At 41.8% G+C, this 22309-nt stretch overlaps 1 protein-coding gene across 2 annotated transcripts in view; it reads right to left on the bottom strand.

Annotated features, from left to right (window-relative positions):
- The window catches only part of SLC44A1 (solute carrier family 44 member 1), a 130514-nt gene extending 108628 nt beyond the window's left edge, over positions 1 to 21886 (bottom strand). The window contains exon 1 of one of the 2 annotated variants that reach the window (XM_078384840.1): positions 21471 to 21886. In XM_078384840.1, the coding sequence (XP_078240966.1) occupies positions 21471 to 21500 (30 nt within the window). In that variant the 5' untranslated portion in view covers positions 21501 to 21886. The remainder of the gene's footprint in view (positions 1 to 21470) is intronic. The other variant, XM_020801469.3, reaches the window with a different exon arrangement.
- Between the last annotated feature and the right edge of the window lie 423 nt (positions 21887 to 22309).

Raw genomic sequence — 22309 nt, 5'->3', positions numbered from 1 at the left:
TAATCTAATCTCTCCTCCCCCTGCAGACACTCTTATATCTCATGACTCCACCTCTCCAGCACTCTCATTGGTCCATGCAGATAACACATTAGTATTCACGACCTGGGTGGACACCACACTATCCACTTAAGTAAAAGAAAGTGAAGCAAGAAACATAACATTCGAACCACTGAATCTAATTTTTTTTAATACCAGAATTCATAGTCCTACAATTTAAAAAAATACAGTACATCTGCTTACATTAACTTTCTGAATTTGGAAGACCGAGTCTGACCACTTTATCAAGATACTTTAATTACCCAGACATCTACTAGTAGATCTAGACCTTCCTTCTGCTCACTCCAGTGGAAGAATATACAGTACCCAGAAAACTACACACTGCAGGGGAAGAATGGTAAAGGCCAACAAGCTGCCTTCTCCTGTCCTCTGAAGATGCCGGCCACAGAGACTGGCGAAACATTAGGAAGAAAAACCTTAAGAATACTGCCAAACAACCCCCCCAAAAAAACTACAAAGCCATGGATATATTTTATTATTAAAATGCTTTATTGGTTTAAAAAAGTGCTACCTGGTAATAGTTTAAATTTAAAATTTATTATACCTCAAAAATCCTGTTATAGAATATACTCTAAGTTCTAATTCTATATTATAAAACAATGTATCTATGTAACCTTTTAAAAAACTGTGCGTAAGGTCCAACAATTTTTTGGACTGAGGTCTCTATTTTATACATCAGCTTCTATACAAATTATTTAGGGTTTTCTATCTTTCCAAGTACTCAGTATAGACAGTAACAAATCATAAGAAAGATTTTCAGTTCTCAAACTGGCTGTTGGTCTCCAGCAATATGTACAGTATATTTGTTAACAACCGTGTGGAAGTGAAAACTAATAAAACCGATCTTCCCTATTTTCCAATCCTGAATCCAACATGCTGGAAATTTTTGGAAGCCATATTAATATCTCCAGGAAAACTTCTTTCCTTTAACAATGCTGATTCCTTTAGAATGGCAACTTTAACTACTGTCCCACAGGAACTTTATACAGTGGTGCCTCAACTTACGACCCATCCCTACTTACGACCATTTCAAGTTATGATCAGCTCCGGCCACAAAATTTTGCTTCTACCTGTGACCAGAGCTTCCACTTACGAACAGGAAAAGGCAGGGAAAAAAGGTAGGGAATTCATATTGCTAACTGTAGGTGGTGACAAGGCTGTTTCTTTGTAGTTCTTTCGCCCCAGCAGTTAGAGAGTGTGGGTCCGAGGAGGCTTGGGATTGCCTCGCTTCTGCTCCTGAGTGAGCATGTGTGTGTTTTCAGTGAGGCTTTGGTCTGCCTTGTAAGGTAAGGTGCTGTTTTCTGCTTTTTAAAATCTGTTCCGAGTGTTTCTGCAGCATGGTTTTGGGCTGGGGGGGTTATGTGTCTGTGCTGTGATGGGTCTTGGGGGGTTTGTTCATTTTTTGGGGTTTCCCCCATTTCTGATGGGTCTTGGGGGGGTTGTTGCTTTTTGGAGTGTTTTTCCCCCATTTCCGATGGGTCTTGGGGGTTTGTTTGTTTTTTGGCTCCCCCCCATTTCCGATGGGTCTTGGGGGTTTGGTTGCTTTTTGGCTTCACCCCAATTTCTGATGGGTCTTGGGGGGTTTGGTTGCTTTGGGTTTTCCCCCCATTTCCAATGGGTCCTGCATGCTTCCCTTGCTTTTTCCTTTGTTTTCTTTGCATTTCAAACCTGCTCCCTTTGCTCTCTGTGCTTTCTGATCTGCTCCTTTTGTTTTCTGTGCATTTCCAATGGGTCTTGCATTTCCGACCTGCCCCCTTTGTTCTCTGTGCATTTCTGATCTGCTCCGTTTGTTTTCTGTGCATTTCCAATGGGTCTTGCATGCTTGATTGTTTTTCTCCCCCCCCTTCATCCGGAAGAGATTACGTAATTGTGTTTCCAATGAGTCTTGCAGTGATTTTTTTTGGTGATTTTTTTTTCTTCAGCTGGAACGGATTAATCGCATTTCAATGCATTCCTATGGGAAATTGTGCTTCAACTTCCGACCATTACGTCCATCTTCTGGAACGGGTTATGGTTGTAACTTACGATCATTTCGAGTTACATACATCTTCTGGAACAAATTATGGTTGGAAGTCGAGGCAGCACTGTACAGGGAAAAAGTCAGGCTTTTAACTTCTTCTCTGAAAATGTACATTTTTAGACACTGAAAGTGTCAATGAGTAGAGGATTATTGTATTAATGTTATTGACACAATAATGTTAATAGAGTTCTTTTTAAGAAGGAAAATAATCACATAGTTATTTAAGAAGGAATAACTCTTTTTAAGAAGGAAAAAAAGCACATAGTTATTTACATGGCAAGTTTTATGACGACTTCAATCAATGTACATTAAATATACCTTGCTTCTTAAGAAACCTCTGTCCAACATCTTTGAAACTCAAGTTGCTAGGGACATCAATCTAAAAATCACTTATGTAACTGAATAAAGAGGCCTCTTTACATACTGTAGCTTCATGTGCATATTAGGACTCATGATCAGAAAAAAAAAGCAACCAGAGCAGGCCATGCAAAAGCATGTTTGAAACAAGCAGTGACAAAGACTCACATCTGATAACACTAGCATGAAAGAAAAATAGTTCATGAGAAAGACTGAATAGAAGAAACAACTGATTTTAAGACTATTAAAAGCTACAAAGCAAATAGCTTTGTGTGCTGTTTTCACACACATACTAGCAGTACAGTATTAGTTTTACAATTGTGAAAAAATATTCCCTCCCACCAATATAAAAATTAATGTGAAAGAAATAATTTAAAGATTTCTGTCGCCCACCTTCGTGCCCCTTCAAGCCTCAGAGCACACGAAGGCAAACAATCCCCTCTTTTCACAGCTGCCACCAGGTGATATCTAAATCACCATTACCTCAGAAAGATTCAGGTCCACACTTCAAGGTCTTTTAAATAAAACTTTGGTTTATTGATTACAGAGATTGATTCATGAATGTCTTCGGTAGCTAATCACACCTCAGAATTCCCAAACTCCACACTCTATTTATTTTCCCCTCCTCTCATTGTTCACTCTTCGTTACCCTCTCCCTGACTCCTACTCCCTTTCTGACTCTGATTCCGCCTCTTATAGCATCTCTCTCAGCTCCGCCTCTCAGCAATATGAATATGCATGACCCATTACCTTACATAACAAACATGAACCATTACATAAAACATGAACCATAGACCTAATAAATGGGGAACGCTACAAGATACAAATCCAGTTCCTGAATACGGCTACTCCAGTGTGGGCTCACACCACAAAGACAGACAGACCACCTTCATATATCTGTCTTTACTTCATCAGAAGGTTATGTCCTCATGTTTAATGCAAACACAGGGATGCTCCCCCCAAAGTGTGTAAACTAGAGATGGGGGTATTTGTATTCGATGGGGATGGACCATCCACTCACACGTCCGCCATTGATGGTGGTGCCCCCTCTCTTCCTTCTGATCACTTCGGAGCGCTGCTCAGCTAGCCACATAGCAGCCTTGCAGGGAGATTCGTCCTCCCTCCCTCTGCCAGGAGTGGCTAGACAACCGGGAAGAAAATGGTTCTCGGAAGTGATTGGAAGGACGAGCGGGGGCCAGTGGTGGCAGTGGATGTGTGAGTGGACGGTCCGGCCCCAGGGGCCAGACCCTCATTAACTCCAACTGCATGGGGATATTCGCATTTGTATATGAATACCCGCATCTCTAGTGTAGACCTATGATTTAGATATACGACTGTGGAGCCTGAGCTTTGGAGTTCAATTCCTCACTGTGCCTCTTTGATCAAGGCTAGACCCAGTGATCCATAGGGACCCTTCTAGCTCTGCAGTTCAAAGATTAGAGTAATCCTTAACAGATAGACAGGACTTGTATTATAGCGAAAGGTGCTACCTTCTGTCAGTGCTAGGTATGAAAAGTGAGTAACAGGTATAGAATGTCAGGTGAAGACAGTATTTGCAGATGATGACTGAGAGTGTAAGAGTGACACTATTGAAATGAAACAATGTAAGTGAGCTGGAGAGAAACAGCTGGATTTGGGGTGAGTTACGATGTTACAAAAAGTATAGTTAGATAGAAGTTTGGTTTCGTAAAAGACAGAGGCCCTTTTCAGGCTTTTAGCCTGAAGCTGATTGGGGCTCAAACGGTGGTGGGGATTGAGGTGAGTATATAAACTCCACTCCATACTCCCTACATCCAAAAGTTCATATTTTTTTTGTACATGTTTGCATAGATGATATAATTGTGTTGTACTTACAGTATTTCTGTGATCAGCAGCTCTTCCATAATAGGGTTGCTGATATTAAAAATGCTGTAGATGTGTTCAGCTGAACCCAGTTGCTGTACCTATACAGATCTTTGCACTGAGCATGGAAAAGGCTGAAGAATTTCCAGGTAGGATTGGGAGAGTGGTGGCTTTTCTGCATTCCCACGTGCTTTCAGGCTTAAAATCTGAAGTCTGAATAGGACTACAGCATGTTAGTAAACAGGATCTGAGAGGAGAGAGTGTGAAGGAAAACTGTTTATGTGGATAAGAATTAGCTTGGTATTACTATATTATTAAGTACTGGGTAAGTAGAACTATATGAGCTTAAATGCTGCAGGGTGATAAAATGTACTAATATATATTATTGTAAATTGTATCCAATAAAATTATATCTGCTATCAGTGATCATCATGTCTATCACATGGTCACAACAGCACAAAAGAAGTAAAACATACAAAACTAAAGCTATAAAATGTACAGTATAGACAGCAACAGAAAGAGTTGGCTCTATGAACATCTTGGTGAAAAATTAAGGAAAGAAGTTTCAGTCTGCCTCTGCGTAGAGCAAAAAAAAATTGCTTACAATGACAGTACAAGGTGGGACTGTAATACACAGATGCTAGTTAGCAGTTGGGACTCCCACAAAAGCTGATTTTAATAATACACAACAACACACCTGGCTTTTTCATGTTTGTCAAACAAAGCTGATCAGCTCCATTTTCCACAGAGGCCAGAAACATCAATGATCACTGTTCAAAAGCAGCTATTAGAAGGGTGAATTTCATTTCTTTCGTGTATCTCTAGATGATGTAACAGACGAAAAGCAATCCTAGTCCACGTCTACTTTTTTTCCTGAGAAATACTCCTCCTCAAATTTCCTGTCAGTACTTTAGAGAAATTTCCTAATTCCAATAAGGCTTTCTTAAAACCAGAGATGGGAAATTTCAAAATAAAGGGTTAACTGTTAGAGTTCCTTAATAACAATTATATGCCATCAAGTTGATTCTGACTCCTGCAACCCTTCCAAGGCTTTTCTAGGCACAAGGTACTCAAAAGTGGTTCACCAATTTCTTCTTCTAGTGGTGGTTTGGGATGTGTGCAGCTTGCCCAGGATGACTTTTGTCCCAGAACTCACAGTAGGAAACCAGCTCCAAACCCTAGGGCTCCAACTCCCTGAGCTATCAAGTAACTGAATGGGTTCTTAATGATAGAGCTGCTGAGTTGGCTCACAATTAATGAAACAGTTAATATTTTCTTTACCAGCTCTCTCACCTCTACTACATAAGATGACAGGGTATGGTGAGCCATTGTTATTCCTCTCTAGTTAATATCTCAAAACTATTAAGTACTCTTAGTTCAAATTTGCTCTTTGGCATGGGGAAAACAGACCTTAACAAGGAAGTCATCATCTCCAATTGGGTGTTACAAGCCCGGATTTCACAGTTACTTAAGACAATATCTGGCCCAATTCTGCAAAGGGGCTTGACTACCACTTTCTTTATTAGACTGCTTTGAGTGTTCCTAACCACATGATAGAAAAACTGGCAAATTCTGCTTCTCCTTTTCTCATGCAAAAGAGTAAAGAAGAAATTCTTGCTTTCATGGATCAACTCAACTGCACAACAGCCAAAGAAAAAAGAAAGTGGTCAGACAATCTATAGAAGAGACAGCCAAGCATGGTACAGCTAAGAACATTTTTTTAGACTGACCAGGAGCCTGAGGGCTACATCTGCAAGGAGTCTCGCTAAAGGATTCTAGGCATGGCAAAAGACACTAATAGAAACATTTTTAATTTTTTAAATACAGGACAATAGTAGCACTGTCATTTTAAAAATATTTTAAATATTTCCCCTCAATAAATTCCTAATTCCTCACTATAAAATAACTTTCCTCAACAATATCATAATTCCATTCAAAATTATAATTAAACTCCACCCCAAAGTAGGAAACTAAATCTAATAGGTGACTAGCAAAAGATGTTAAATTACATCTCAAAAAATGTTGTAAATTCCCTGACGACCAACATCATTCCCAGTTCACCAAATATAATGCATTCACATGCACCCAGTTTATTTTTAAATGTATGTGTTAAATTTCAAACACCTACAGTGCTAAGGCACTGGTAAGAACCTGCAACAGCATCAGAAAATCACAGTTGTTATTCTCTGATTCCCAGACAGACCTCTTAGTGAGAGTAGGAAGAAAGGAAATAAACATACTGTCTCAAGTTAGAAAGGAAGGAAAGTACAGCAGAAAATTGAAAGCCTGCAACAGTTAAGGTAATTCACTTGCTTTTGGGCAGTTTAAAAAGAAATCACAATACTTAACTTCTATATATCTGAACGTCAAAACCCTTTTTTAAAACTAGTGAAGAACATCACCATAGAGTCACACTGATGATTCTGTTGGTGGATTACGTCAGTGTTTGGAGACAAAATTTTGAAATAGGTATTGGAAGGTCTTGGGGGACTGCATAAGAAAAAGAAAAACCTCAGCTTTGGACAGTTTGCCCATGAATGAGTAAAGGAAATGGTAATGACCAGAACAGAATCATGGATGAAGCAGAAGGAACATTTAAAGAAGTCATTTAGTAAGCAGAATCAGAGGCATGTCATAGATTAGAAGTTTTTTAAAAAAAAACTACTGAGAGTGGGAAGGCTATTTTACGTAGTTAAAGTATTATTTATTTCTATTCATCAGGGAAATATTTATTCTAGATTTTAACTTGTCAGAAAATAAACATGCTTAATTTTTTGAACACATGTGTCTTTTTCTAGGTGAATTCAAAGAATGGCGTGAAAATTATGTGCTGATTTTGAAGTATCTACCTAGGACAGGCAACCAGAAAGACAGTGCACTCTATAAATCAGTAGGTGGGATAAGCTGGCATCTGGGGGAGTCTTTGGGAAAGTCTGCAGGTCGTGATCACTAGGGGCCAGAGCCATCTGGAAAGCATGCAGATATATCATCATCATGATGCCAGCAAGGAACTGTGGCCACTATAGATAATATTGGGTTTTTACTTTATGTAATGATGTTAAGATGGCTTGACAGAATGATAAATGCAGCTGCAGTGTAACAAAGTTATGATCATTTGGATACTTTAGGTCATGGAAAACAGATGAGGGTGTAGGACAGGGGTGTCAAACTCAAATTCATCGGGGGCCGCATCAGCAGTTTGGTCCCCATCAAAGGGCCGGTTCTATCTGTAGGGCACCCTTATGGGGGGAGGGAGGCCTGCGCGGTGGGGTTGCACCCGGCGCGCTGAGCGGCTCCTTGCGTTGGACGGGCGGGCGCTGTTGATTGGCAGGCGCTTGACAGTGATGGGCAGGAGCCCTTCCATGGAAACCGAGCCGAGGGAGGGCGGGGGGCGGCCAATCCGGCGGGGGGGGCCTCCCTCCACGGCAAATCAGGAGCGGGCGGGAGATGCGCGCCAAGGGAGGAGGAGGAGGACGTCCAGGGTTTTCCCTTGTTCTCTCTCTCTCTCTCTGTGTCTCTCTCTCTTTCCCCCCCCCCTCAAGTCATCATCCTCCCCCTCCTCCCCCCTCCCCTCGCGCCTCCCGCCCTTTCCCGCCCGCCCTCGACCACTTGAGGCAACGCAGCCCGAGTGCCGAGGCGCAGTCCTGCCTCCCAGCGCCTCCGCGCAGCGCCCGCGCCGGGCGGCTCCGGCTCCATTTGCGAGGGGGGGAGAAAAAAAAAGCCCCGAGAGAGAAAGGCGAGGGGCGACGGGAGAAGACGAGGGGCGGCGTGGGGGGCGAAGCGAGAAGGAGGCGAGCCCCCTTGCTTGCTTTCGCTCCGGGGATTTGGAGCCAAGGGTGGCGGTGCTGGGGCGGTGGCAAGGGCACCCGGGAGGGACGAGCGGGGGGGACCCGTGGTCCGTCGCCTCAGCGCTCCGTGGGCGAGCGGGTCTCCTCAGGGACGCCTCAGCCCGACGGGAGAGCGAGGCGGAGGGCAGTGCCCGGCCGCCTCTCCGGCCTCTCCTTCAGCCGTGCTTCTGCCCCCCCGCCTCAACTCGGCCGCCCCCATGTTCCAGCTGCCTCTACTCAACTTCAGCCCTCAGCAGGTGGCCGGGGTGTGCGAGACCCTGGAGGAGAGCGGCGACGTGGAGCGCCTGGGGTGCTTCTTGTGGTCGCTGCCGGTGGCGCCGGAGGCCGGCGAGGCGGTCCACCACAACGAGTCAGTGCTGCGCGCCCGCGCCGTTGTGCCTTTCCACGGCGGCCACTACCGCGAGCGCTACCACATCCTGGAGAGCCACAAGTTCCCCAAGGAGTCGCACGCCAAGCTCCAGGCCCTGTGGCCCTGTCCCCATCAAAGGGGCCAGTTGTATCTGTAAGGCTGGCGGCGGCTCCGCGGGCCATCAGACGAGGTCTGGCGGGCCGGATTTGGCCCGCGGGCCTTGTCTTTGACACCCCTGGTGTAGGATATGAGCTGGGGCAGCTGCATCCATCTAATATAGTAACACAAGTCCATAAAATGATGGTGTAGATTTTTAAAATATTGTTAAATAGCTAATTTAATATCAACAGTCATAAACTGATATTTTAGTCCAATAGCAAACAAAGAAAACCTGCAATTTCATCCTTTGTAAAAAGCAAAAATCTTTGACAAAATAATGTCCCTCTTCCTAATCCACGTTTTGAAGCTGAATAAATTATTTGCTCGATCTGAAGGTGATTCTCACACCTCTACACTTTTTCAGGTTTAAATTTAAGGATACAAAACTCCATAGAAGTCATAATCTATTATATATTACAAATGTAGTAATGGGCATAGCATCAAATTCAGGCTCTTTTCTAGCAGTCATTAAACTGAATTGTTAACAGGAGAGAATGTTAAAAAAAACTGATAATTTTAGAAGCAGGCTGTGAAGTTTTAATTCTAAGAACATTTTGTCATTCTTGCTACCAAGGACTGTTGCATAAAGTGGCACCAGTTCTAAGACACTCCACAGAATCTTGATTGCAAGTACTGTACAGTACTATTTTCTTCTTTTTCAAATGATTGTGACCTTCAAGCTCTGACACTTAGACCACAGTCTATCACAATGGATACAGATACTGTATCATCCAGCCCACAATCTTACACATACTCACCTCAGAGTAAATACTTGGAAAATAATAGGATTAACTTGTGAATATATATGCATTAGCACTGCCCTGAAAACTGATCAGCTGAACTTTCCTGATACTTTTCATAGGCAGCCCCATGCAGAGTGTGTTAAAGTAATCCAGGAACTAAGGCATGTGTCACTGTGGTCATATCAGACCTCTACAGGACTGGGCAGAGCTGGCATTCTAGTTTTAACTATGAAAATACATTCCTGGCCACAGCCAAAAACGGGGCATCTAGACTCAGAAAGAAATCTAGGAGTACCCCAAGGCTACACACCTGGGTTTTCAGGAGGAATGTAACCTCATCCAGCACAGTTCCCTGATTGTCTTTCAACTGAAAAGAAGCAGCTCTGCCTTGTCTGGGTTAAATTTCAGTTTATTCACCCCTATCCAGTTCATTACTGACACTAGACACTGATCTAGAGCCAAAACAGTTTCCACAGATTTAGATGGCAAGGAGAGATAGAGTTGGGAGTCATCAGCATACCGGTGATACCAAATCCCAAAACTCTAGATCAGGGGTGTCCAACCTTTCACCTTCCCTGGGCCACATTAAAAGATGAAAATTTGGTTTGGGCCGCACATACATTTGGTTTGGGCCGCATGGGGGGGGCAGCCCTAGCCGTCCTCCGCAGCCCCACTCCAAGCACGCTTACTGGCAGCTGCGAACTCAGACAGCAGAGGCTGCCAGCTTTGAATACGGCAGCTTTATGGGGCCGGGAGGGGGTCCACCTATTGACAGGGACAGCGCAATGCAGTCACGCAGCCCCCTGTCCCCTCCCCTCCCACTCCTTCCTTCCTTCCCTCTGTCCCCCTCTACTGTTGTGACATGCCCCGGCCACATTCCAGCCGCAAGCGCCGGCAGTGTAACTTGAAACTTTGGAATTTCTTTAAAAATAAAAAATTGCACTGGGCCACATTATGAGCTGACTTGGGCCGCAGGCTGGACAAGCCTGCTCTAGACAATCTCTCCCAGTGGTTTCATGTACATGTCAAAGAACATACGAAAAAAAACAGAACCCTGAGGGATCCCACAGGTCAGTGCCCACAGCATCAAACAGGAGTTGCCAGCATCACCTTCTGAGTTCTCTCCTCCAGAAAACACCTGAGCCACTGTAAAACAGTGCCTCCAATTCCCATCCCAGAGAGATAGGTCAAAAGAATACCATGGTTGATGGTATTGAAAGCTGCTGAAAGATCCAACAGAACCAACAGAGACATGTTCCCCTTGTCCAATTCCCCATGTAGGTCATCCACCAAGGTGACCAGAGCAGTCTCCATCTCATAACAAAACCTAAAGCCAAACGAAAATGGATCTATGTTACAATGATTCAACTGAGATGTAAAGAATATTACACTGTGGCCATATCAGACAGCTTCAGGAATTGGCACAGCAGTTTTAACTGTGCAAATGCACTTCTGATCAATGCTGAAACCTGGGCATCCAAGTACAGGGACAATTTCAGCTGCACACTCAACGTGCACACTTGTGATTTCAGGGGGAGAATAACCCCATTCAGTATATCCCTGGTCTTTCAACTGACCAAAACCATCACTATTTTGTCTGGATTATGTTTCTATCTATTTACCATCATCCAATCCATTACTGACACCAGACACCAATCTAGAACCAAAACAGATTCCTCAGATTTTAGACAAAAGGGATAAATAAGGTTAGGTGTCATTCATATACTGTATTGGTGACACCAAACCCCAAAGCTCCATACAGCTTCTCCCAGTGGTGTCATGTAGTGTTAAAAAAATGGGAGACAAAACAGATTTCTGAGGGATGCTACAGCCCAATAGCTGTTACCTATTTGGGATAACAGTGTTCTTTACAGAAGAAGATAAATAGGCTAGTTCCTGATCAGAAGTTTTGCAGACAGGACAAAGCTACAATGAAGAACAATTCTTGCTGCTGTCACTGGATAGACCAAGGGTCACACTTTGACTTTCTTTTCAGTATTTGAAACTGTCAACCCATTATCTATTGTACTGCCACTTAAACAGCTTTTTAAAGTCCTGAAATGTTTTCCCTTTCTCTTTGTCTACACCTACACTGAATGTCCAATCCATGAAACTTTCTGGAGTTTTGGCAGCAAAATAAGATACTGTACTTCTATTTCAGCCCTCTTATTTAAGCATCTACGTGGTCACCAAGAGCAACCAGAAATTTTACTCATAGAAGTAGGATTTGCTGACGCAGATTACTACTTCCCTGGCCATTGGCAGAATCCAGCTATATCTACTGCAGAATGAGGCAAACTGGATGACTATACCAGTGTGGCACTGTTTCCAAACAAGTTTGTCTAATAATATTTTTACATGCATAACCAAGATTTTTAAAGCATAATTAAAGATGTAATATGTTTGTTGTCACTGGAAGGACAGATCCTGAAGCTGAGGCTCCCATACTTTGGCCATCTCATGAGAAGAGAAGACTCCCTGGAAAAGACCCTGATGTTGGGAAAGAGTGAAGGCAAGAGGAGAAGGGGGACAACAGAGGATGAGATGGTTGGGCAGTGTCATCGAAGCTACCAAGATGAATTGGACTCAACTCCAGGAGGCAATGGAAGACAGGAGGGCCTGGCGTGCTCTGGTCCATGGGGCCACGAAGAGTCGGACACAATTTAACGACTAAACAACAACAACAACATGTTTGTAAACAGTAGATTACTCTTTCAGAGATGGCTCTGTTTATCATATTTTCCACAATTTTCAATCATTTTTCTGTTTTGGCAATGACCCATGGATTTGGCTACTAGTGCTGATGTTCATTTTTAAATACTGTGCTCTAATTTGTTCTTCAATCTATGCATGGTCAAAACTGCACAAGCACACGGTGCCCACAAGTTTTCAAATGACATGGAGGAAAAGGTTTTAAAAAACAGCATTTTGCACCATCCTTGACCCCTTCCTGTCTCCTAACACTTCAAAGAAGAAACGTACAATTAAAAAAAATTATTGGATGTAGCAGATCAGTGCTTCTTAATTGATTTTAAAAACTATTTTTGCTTTTGCTTTTTCCCTCTGCTTTGTGGAGTGGCCAGTACTTGGTAGCACATTTGTCTGGAAGCAGGCTGTCCGCCAACCTTTAAGAAAAGTCAAAGAGAGAACAAAAAATCTCCCTATGCTTCCAGGGGGAAATTTTTTATTTTTTTCCCCAAGCTGCCCTAATACAGTTTTAAAAAAACCTTTAATTTCCTCTGCTTCTCTATGGAACAGAAGTAGTGTTTAATTTTGCAATACTGTGAAGTAGCTGTCTTATTAAGTCCCTTAATGATACAGGGAATTGAAAAAGGAAGACAAATTTAAACTACAAGCTTCACTTTGGTTCATTTCCAATGATTGCATGGCTGGACACAAACCAAAACAGAGCAAGCCTACCGGTACCAAAAAACAAAACAACCAGTAGCCTCTGACAGGGACTCAGAAAAGTGCAGATATAAATGGTCTGGGGACAGACTAGTTCACTCTAACAATTAGGTCATGTGATCACTGGAAAGTAAAACAGCCCATCCCTGCAGCACATCAAAGAGTGGAGCAAATGCCCATCTTATTGCACCCTGAACTTGCTATTTTAGTCCTCTGTTTCTGTTGAGCTGAACACACACAGAGAAAAACAGGAATGAAACTGAAGGAAATGAGGCAACATAAATTGTACACTTCAATAATCAAAATCTTTAAAAGATATCAAATATAAAGATTTGGCCGGGGGAGGGGGCGGAACCAAAATGGTGAACAATGTATAAAAAACGCATTTGCTGGCACCATATTTTACAAATGTTGACTCTAAATTGTTTCAGATTTTCAGGAGTATAGCCCTGCTATTCTGTTGCAGCAAAACCAACAGAAGCCAGAATCTTATTGGTGTCATGCAGCGAAAACTGGAGTTAACAGAAGCAGAGGGTTATCTTGCCATATGTCATGTGTCTATATTGCCTAGATTGAGCACCCAGTCACATGCTTGGGCTCACAACTATGGTCAGCAAAATGTGAACATCACTTGTGCACTTGCCCTTACACAAATAGTAATTCATAACAGGATTTCAGCCAGAGAACTGTGTGGCGCCTTAAAAACTAAAAAGTTATTAAGAGCATAAGCTTTTGTTCACTCATTGGATGCACGAGATAACTAGACTGTAGTCCATGAAAGCTTAACTAGAGTAATATTTGTTAGTATTTAAGGTACCATAACATTTCATTTCGCAATGACCAGATAGGCGGGGTATAAATGAAATAAATAAAAATAAATAAAAGTTCAACAGTTCTTATAATGTACAGCAGGTATGGGTAAAACATGGACCTGGGATCACCTGAAACCCAACAAGGCTATTTCCTTGCAACCTTCCAATGGTCACTTTCCTTCCCCAGCAAAAAGAAAAAGAAAAAAGAAAAGAAAAAAGAGGTGAATTGCAATCCTGAACACCTCCAAGAGTGGTGGTTCACCTTTGAAATAGGACAGAGGAGTTCCCAGCATCATTTAAAACACAGAACTGTCAGTTTCTGAAAATTAAAACTGTACTTCTTTCTACTTCTGTTTCACTTTGTGTTGTTTTCTCATTTTTGATAGTTCATGTAGATTCAAGAGGGTACCAAGACTAAAACACTGGCCCTCAAATCCACCAAAGTTGCATACATTGATCCACAGAAGCCAAATGGCTGTATTCTGTCTTTATCTTTAACACTTGGCACCTTACACTTAGATGCTCTCCAACTGTTGCCTTCTGAATTAGATAAAAACCCAATTATGTTACACCTCTAGGAACATTTAATCCTCAGAGGTAAATTACATACTTAAGACTTGTATATTAAACCAAGAACTAACACCCAGTATAAACCAGACATTTTAAAAAATAATCTAAAGCTGTGTTTCACAGCATATCCTATGAATAGGTTTGGCTTTTTGTTGCATAATTTGTATCTATACAATAAATCAAGGAACCTGATCCATAACTGCAACCATACTGTAACAGAGATAATGACTCGAAGCTATTGTGCGACTGGCCTGGTGTTTGTTGTCTAGGAAAAACTGTTTGGACTAGGTTAATCTATTAACATCTTCTTCAATTATCTTCTATCCTCACCTGTTTCATTACACTGAAAACTAACTGAATGTGATGGAGCAAGTCATTCTTACCTTCCCTGTTTATGTATAAAAAAGTGAGCTCTCTTTACAAATTAGAGGGGGAGAATACAAAATTTTCCCTACTTTACAATCCTGTGATGCTTTCTCTCTATGATATATAATCCTTTGCTATACATTCACTTTTTCTTGCCATAAAGGTGAAGGAGTCAAACATATACTGTAACAAACATTACTTTATCATCAGCTGTGTGGTATACTATTGCACCTGGAATAATTTGCAAAACAATGATAAAAACATAAAGAATTATCATTAATACACAACACAGATTGTTATAACAATTATAACAGTATAATATAACAATGGGTATAATATAACCATAATTAAGAATGAAGGCTAAAATATGCTTTACACTGTGGCCTAAATCAAATCATTATATATTCTGAGCTAGTGTAGGTGGATTGAATCAATAGGATTTACATAAGTGATGACTTAACAACCCCTGCCTATTCAAAGGGCACCAAGTTTGATGTCCAGTTAGACATATTAAGTTCATTTAATGTTCATCCAAAATTCAGAGGCACTCTCTTTAATGCATACCATACTGCCTAAAATCTAGAGTGGTGGTGAACTAAGGACAACATTCTATATCCTGTTGCACTGCAACTTCCATCATTCCTCACCACTAGGGGTAAGGTGCTTGAGAATTACAATCTGACAACATATCAGCTCCAGACATTGACATGTCCATGATACAACTACTTCTGTGATTTCACTTTATCTGACTTTCCTAGTTAAAATCTGAATTGTCTTCCTCCTGATTGCAAAATGTCTTCATTGATTGTTTATTCATATAGTAAAATATTATAAGACTGTTTTGAGGGGAGCAGATTTATGCTTATCACCAAAACTCTGTCTTACAGAAAGCTGATCATAAGGATATCCTGCCCCTCTTCTATATAAAACATTCAGTTGGACCTGTTGGTAGTTCTACTTCTTGGGCATGTGTAAACTGTGTGACATTGACATCTGTTTACAATTCCAGTAGGGTCAAGTGACTGTGAGCATATGCAGAGAGCTTTTATAGATTATTCCTTCTTTGACTTTTCATACAATCTAATGTTCTGTATCTAGGCTTCCCAGCTTGGATATGACTTGCTTCACGAGCGCTTTCCTGCCTGACATGTGGCCTCAGGTGAGGTGGCCAGAAAATATAAATCCAATAAAAATATCTGACCCACCAAGTATGCATCAATAATGCATTAAATCTTTCTAAATACATGTAGCAAATTAATGCCAGGCACATCACAGCATTTAACGCCAAATTGTACATGTGTTCATATCCACAGAACAAAATGAGTGAAGGTACCACTTCCAAGTTAAAGGCTCCCCAAGAAGTTAGCAATGCTAGATCTGTGCAGACTTCACAGTTTCTTTCAGCTTTCTTCTAAGCTCCGTGTTCTCATTCAGAGGTGGCAACAGTTAAACAATCTAGCAGTAGGAACAAAAACTGGAATGCACCTTAAATGTGAAGAAAAACTTAGAAGTATAAAGATAATGTGATGAAAGAATGGAAGAAAAGAAATATAAGGATAGCTTCTGTAAGGATGCAGACTGCCCCAGTTTCTATTTCTGACATCTCCATTTAGAAGAATTCAAGCAGAAGGTCTGCAAAAGGTCTCTGTCTAAGACTTTGGCAGTTGTTTCCAGTCAGCAGATGGTATGGGACCAGACTGTCCTTTCCAAACCTGGTGTCCTCTAAATGTGTTGAATTTGAAATAGGGATGACAAGAGCTGTAGTCATATACAACGAGAAAGTACAATTTGGAGGTATGCTGGACTAGATGGACGAAATGGCCTCACTCCTTTTTCTGATCAGTCCATATGTGCCTAGATTAGGTAAATTAGTTTGAGTAATTTGCTATCAGATAATCCCATGCTTTACTGAAAAAATGTTGTTAATTTTAAATACAGCTCAAAGAAGAATGCACAAATATTATCCTATGCTCTCAGGAGATCCTGCATATGCATTCTCACTTTTAAAATTCAAAACAGACTATTGGATAATAAGTCTTCCAGTCAAAAAATGACAAGACTGAAGTCACAGAAAATCTGGCAATCAACTGAAACATGTCCCAACTGTAAACTGGAAAGATAATTGCCTTGTCCCCAATGAAGCTTCTCTAGGAAAGTGTCATCGACATAAACTGCAGCTGCTCATCATACAAGAACAGACTCGCATCCAGATTTTACTTGTATTAATCTATTCAAGGGTATGATACTTATTCAATGATTGAATTAATGAATTCATACACCACCTTTTTCTCTCACTATGAAATAAAGGCTGGGTCTTCTGGGCAGATCCAAGACTGTCACCTATCATTTTACTAGTCATGGAAACAAAATCTAACCATGTGCCTTTTTTAGTTCTTCTGAATTCTTCACCAAGCTAGGTGGCACAAATTTTTTAATAGATTTTACTGGAGATGAAAATTACAAACTTGAGGAGACCACCATAAGAATCCGTGTGGTAAGTCAGGTAAGTATTTCTAAATGTTTACAAATTTAGAGATGCAATCTGTATGCTAATTATTTTGTTAAAAATCAAGACTAAAAATTAAGACTATAAGAAACAATATCCAGCAACAGAAGATAAAAGAGGACATAAAGGTATCTAACAAAGAACATTAGAAAAAGCAGGAAAGCTTTCAGATACTGAAGCAGGTAGTGTGAAGGAAGCAATACAGAAGTATGAAAAAAAATATTTATATGATACAAACCAGATAATTATAAGTCCCTATGGTAGGCAAACAACAAGTAGATGAAATGGAAAGAGTTCTTATCTCTTTCAACTATGCATCAAATTCAATACATTGTCCTCTTATAAATCAATAAATGTATTATGGCATATTGTTTTGTGGACTCTGTTCACTTATCAGATAACATGATGTGTTAGCTCACATTGGCAGATTTATACACAGAATGGGTTGGGACTGTGGAACAGCTACTGGGGCACTGATGCAATAATTAAGGTAAATAGTAGCCGATCCGGAAAAAAATCACGGTAATACCCTTAATGAACCATAAACACATAAAAAGGGAGATTAACAGATAAGATAATTACCATTTCTTTACATTTCAATTCTTTCTGACCTAGGAACCAGAGATAACAATTAGTGTATCTGATGAAGTGGATGGCATCCATTAAAATTTAGGCTGTATTACATTTGTTTACTGTACCACAAGAGGTACCATAAAAAAGTAACAGAGCTATTGCTCTAGAAATATGATATCGAATCCAGGCATAGAGGCTATTTTTTAAAATTAAATGAGCAAAGATCAATAAAATCAAGAAAAAAGTGAGTTTAGTTCATTGTTATTTGCAAATACCTATCAAAAGATATGGGCAAACTGTTGCAGGCAAACAGAAAACAAGCATTATGGGAAATATTACTTGCCAAATAGAGGAGCTGAATCAAAGGAAACTATTTCAGATGTATACAGTGGTGGTGATGATGAATTAGACAATGGACAAAGTTAAGAAAGGGGAAAGCTGACTAGTTGATGGAAAAGATGAACATGAGGAGCTCAAAAGGAACATCTAGGATTTAATCTGAAGACAAAAAGTAAACTGTGTAAGCTACATAAAGAACATGTAAAAGATCACAACCTATTTACAATACTGTTTTCAGTGAATGATCAAGAGTGTGAGTCTATAGAGCTAGAAAAGATAATGGCTGAGATTTTTTCAATCCAAAACCATGGCTGTTTTTCAACCATATTAATTCAAAATATAGATTTAAGAAGTGAATGGAGCCAAGCTGCAGAGATTTGCTGTCTGCTATTGCTATAATGCAGGAGCATATACAGCTGAACCTACTCAATCCAACACAGGATGCCCTAAAGACAAAAGATGTCAACAGTTTCAGAAGACTCAAGCAAAAGAAGGCAGCAAAAGGTGTTGACATTACGGCAGCAATAATAATTAAATAGAAAAAAATCAAGTTTTGTGTATTAATCTCAGAGGCTAAAAGTAGCAATGACAATGGCAGACTGAGAACAGACTAGAACCTCTTTACATACAGCATAAACTATAGAATTTGCTATCACAAGATCCAGTGGTTACCAACTTGGACATTTTCAAAAAGTCCGGATAAACTGAGAATGGATGAGTTATTCACGGCTACTAGTTATGATGGCTATATATTACCTCCAGTATCTGAGACAGTCTTCCTCTGAGTACCAGTTGCTAGGGAACAGGAACAGGAGGGTGCTATTGTGCTCACGTCCTGCTGTCAGCTTTCCCTTAGGCACCTGGTTGGCCACCATGGGAACAGAATGCTTGACTTGATCAGCTTTTGGTCTGATCCTATGGAGTAGTGGATGGAGTTACTTAATGTGGCCTGAAACACTGCAATAGAACCTAGTAATAAAAACTGATCAAAGCCAGGTGAAGAGAAAGATAGAGAAGATGATGGGCAGCTGACCTGTGCAATTATTAATGTTGCTTGGACTCGACAAGGATGCCCCACATAGTAAACAATTTAGAGTAAGAATCAAAATAAATCTTAACCTTAAAACAACAATTTGGTCTTACTTGACCAAATATGTATCAATGCAAACAAAGATCAGAAACTACAGTGTTCTTTTGAATGCCTCCAAATTCATGTCTACGTATAATAAACTGCACAGACATACTGTGTTTAGTGTTTATTTCAGATATATTCCCATTGCAGTCTTAAGTTCACACAAACACATACATGACAATGCTACCATTATAAAGCACTCCATAACAGTTCCATCTTTGGCCACTGAAATTTACCTTGATGACCTACAGAAAGATGTCATTCGACAGTAAGAATAGATGAGTATGATTAGTGGAAGAGATAGAACACAATACATAGTATGAATAAGAGGCAATTTGTCTGAAACACAAAAGACAGAAAGAAGTCTGAACACAACTGTAACAAATGAGCCATGCCTATCATCACATAATGAAAACTTTACATCCATCCCTCAAGATTGCAGTGTGTGACAGGAAACATCCCACCAGCACACACACAGCAGGTGTAGCAATGATAAAGTACCTGCAAATCCAATGCCACAATACTTTTTCTTAATATATACAAAGGAAAAGTCACTAGGTTCCTCCCAATAGTTTCTGTCCTTCCAGCTGCTAATGTGCATAATGATCTCCATAGTATTAAATCTACAGAACTACCCACTCTTTGACTACTGTAGAAAATTTCCATCAAAATGTCTCAAGAAACAAGTGATTCTTGCAAACAAATTTTGACTATGTTCCATCTCTCAGGAAAATAAAAATAAATAACATTAAAAAGACTGAAAGAAAGTATGGTATTGTGGCTGAAGCACAGAGGCAAATCACCAGATTTTACTCCACTGCACAGTTGCAAAGATAAAGCAGGTAACACTGAGTTTCTTGGAGAAATGGTAGCATACTGATGAAATAGGCATCTGTTTGACCATAGGGATTGATGGCTAAGTCATGTAAATATATCTTCGTTTCCCTCTCCAACATGATATGAAAATAGATGGAAAGAACTGCAGTAAGGAGTGGTGAGCTCTGAAGGCGATTAAGAACAAACAAGGGGGATTAGACAACGTTGTGAAGTACTTCAAGGCACAAATCACAAATTTTAATGAGGAACAGAGGTGGGCAATGATAACCTACCGGATACTTTCGGCCTACAATGCCCATCCACTCCAGCCAACATAATGAGTGATGCAGAATTATGGGAGCTGCAGTCCAAAAGCATTTGGAAGGCCATAGCTGCCAACGAAGGATCAGAAAATGGAGCACAGCAGTCCTTCCCAATCTTGGGTCCCCCAGATGCTTTTAAACTCAAAGTCCCAGAAGGCTTTACTACTAAATGTGCTGGCCAGTATTTCTGGGAGTTGTAGTACAAGAACATCTGGGGAACCAAGGTTGGGAACCACTAGAGTAAAGGCAAGGTGTGAGAGAGATCCACATAGCATGTAACAAAGATGTGAAGAATTTTGCTGCTGAAATTTTTCTTAAGATCAGACAAAGAAAATAAAATATTTTAATACTATCATCTTCATAGGGCAAGAAATGTGATGAAGCACCACACCACAAACCAAGCAGTACAGTATATGTACATGTGGAGAAGCTGGATGCAGATCAGGCAAGCAATAGATCAACAAAAGTTCCCAGAGAAGCTCAAGGAAGGACCAAGGCAGAGGCAGCAAAAATGGACTGGTAGCAGGCTCCAGATTAATGACAAGGATGGGGAAAGGGTGATGAAAGAAGTGATTATGCTCCTTTCACCTGTCAATCGCTAGAGAAACAACTCAGCAGGCAGCTGCAAGAGTGATGCACTTGCAACCCTATTTGTGATGCTGCTATTTCCTCTTCAATGCACTTTTCAATTGCTGTAAAACACTTTCACACAGGGTCTGCAACTAATAAATTTACAAAATAAATCAGGAAGAGTATGTTTATAACGGCAGGACTATGATGGCAACACCAGTGGCAATCCGACCGCAACATTATATTCCGGGTTACAACTAGGGAGCTGGCTCACAGCATAAGAACAGGCGTGGGTGGTAGTACATGGGGAGCAGGGCTGCCCCCAAATCTATTTAATTTTGGCTGCTTAACTTAACAAAACTGCTCTAGACCCCCCCCCAGGAAGAAAGGGCAGAGAGGAGTAAAAATGGAAATATGGAGCTGTCAAAATGTATACTGGGACAGGAAGGAGGTGCATCTGGCGAAAACAGTGGGGGAAAGAAGTGCGGAAAGGGAAAGACTTGGAACCTAAGGGAGCAAACCTATAATTGAAGGGAGGGAAAAACAGACCCCAAACAACCGTACCATGAGATTATAATTGGAATTATTTCAGGATAACAAAGCTCTGCTCTCTCTCCTCTCCGTTCCTTCTTACCCACCCAAGTCTTCTTCTCCACCACCACCCCAATGCCCGCTCTCACCTGCGAGGCGGCGCTCCCACAGCAGCCCATGGCGGGCTCGGGGCTGGGTGTCTCCGGCGGGCTCCAGGCATCCAAGCACCGTGCTTTCCCGGTCGCCCGCCCGACCCCAGGGCGGCGGCGGGAGAGGCAGGAAGGCGAAGGGGGAGGAAGGGGGGTTGGGGAAGGAGGGAGAGGGGGGAGGAGGAGGAGGACCAAGAAGAGGCTGTTTGCGCTGCCTCGAGTACCTCTCACTGGCTCGCCCGCCTGCTTGCTCGCCCGCCCGCCCTTCCGCTCCTTAGTCAGGCGGTCGCTCGCCGTCCGCAGCGGCGCCTCAAATCTCCCCACTGAGGCGGCGCCTCGTCCGTTATCCACCTCCTCCCCTCCTCCTCCTCCTCCTCTTGCATCCTCGCGGCAGCGTCGCGCGACGTTCCGAGAGGGCGGGGCGGAGCTTGGCACGAGGCGGGAGTTAGGAGAGACGGAAGAAGAGTTAGCAACGCGCGAGCGGGCGCCCGGCTTGTCGGTTTTTTTGTGTTTTTTTTTTTTGTGGGCTCCTCTCGGCATCCACCAACCAGGCAGCCCGGCGACCTAGAAACAGGCTCGGAACCCTCCCTCCCAAAGGCGCGCGAGGGAGCCGAGCCGAATTAGGAGTAGCGCACGCGCAAACGAACCCTTTCCCCCTTCTTCCCCTCCCCCCCGCATTGAAATCACTGCAGGCGAAGAGAACGGCTTGTCCGGATCACCGCAATGGAGGGAGGGGGGGAGGGTTGCTGAGGCCGAACGCGACGATGTTCCTCACGTTAAAAATGCCCGGCTCGCTTCCGGCTCGTCAGTGTGTGTGTGTGTTTGTTGGTTTGTGCGTG

This window comes from Pogona vitticeps, chromosome 2, assembly GCF_051106095.1.
Source record: "Pogona vitticeps strain Pit_001003342236 chromosome 2, PviZW2.1, whole genome shotgun sequence".
Lineage (NCBI taxonomy): Eukaryota > Metazoa > Chordata > Lepidosauria > Squamata > Agamidae > Pogona > Pogona vitticeps.
This window is presented reverse-complemented; position numbering and strand designations above follow the sequence as displayed.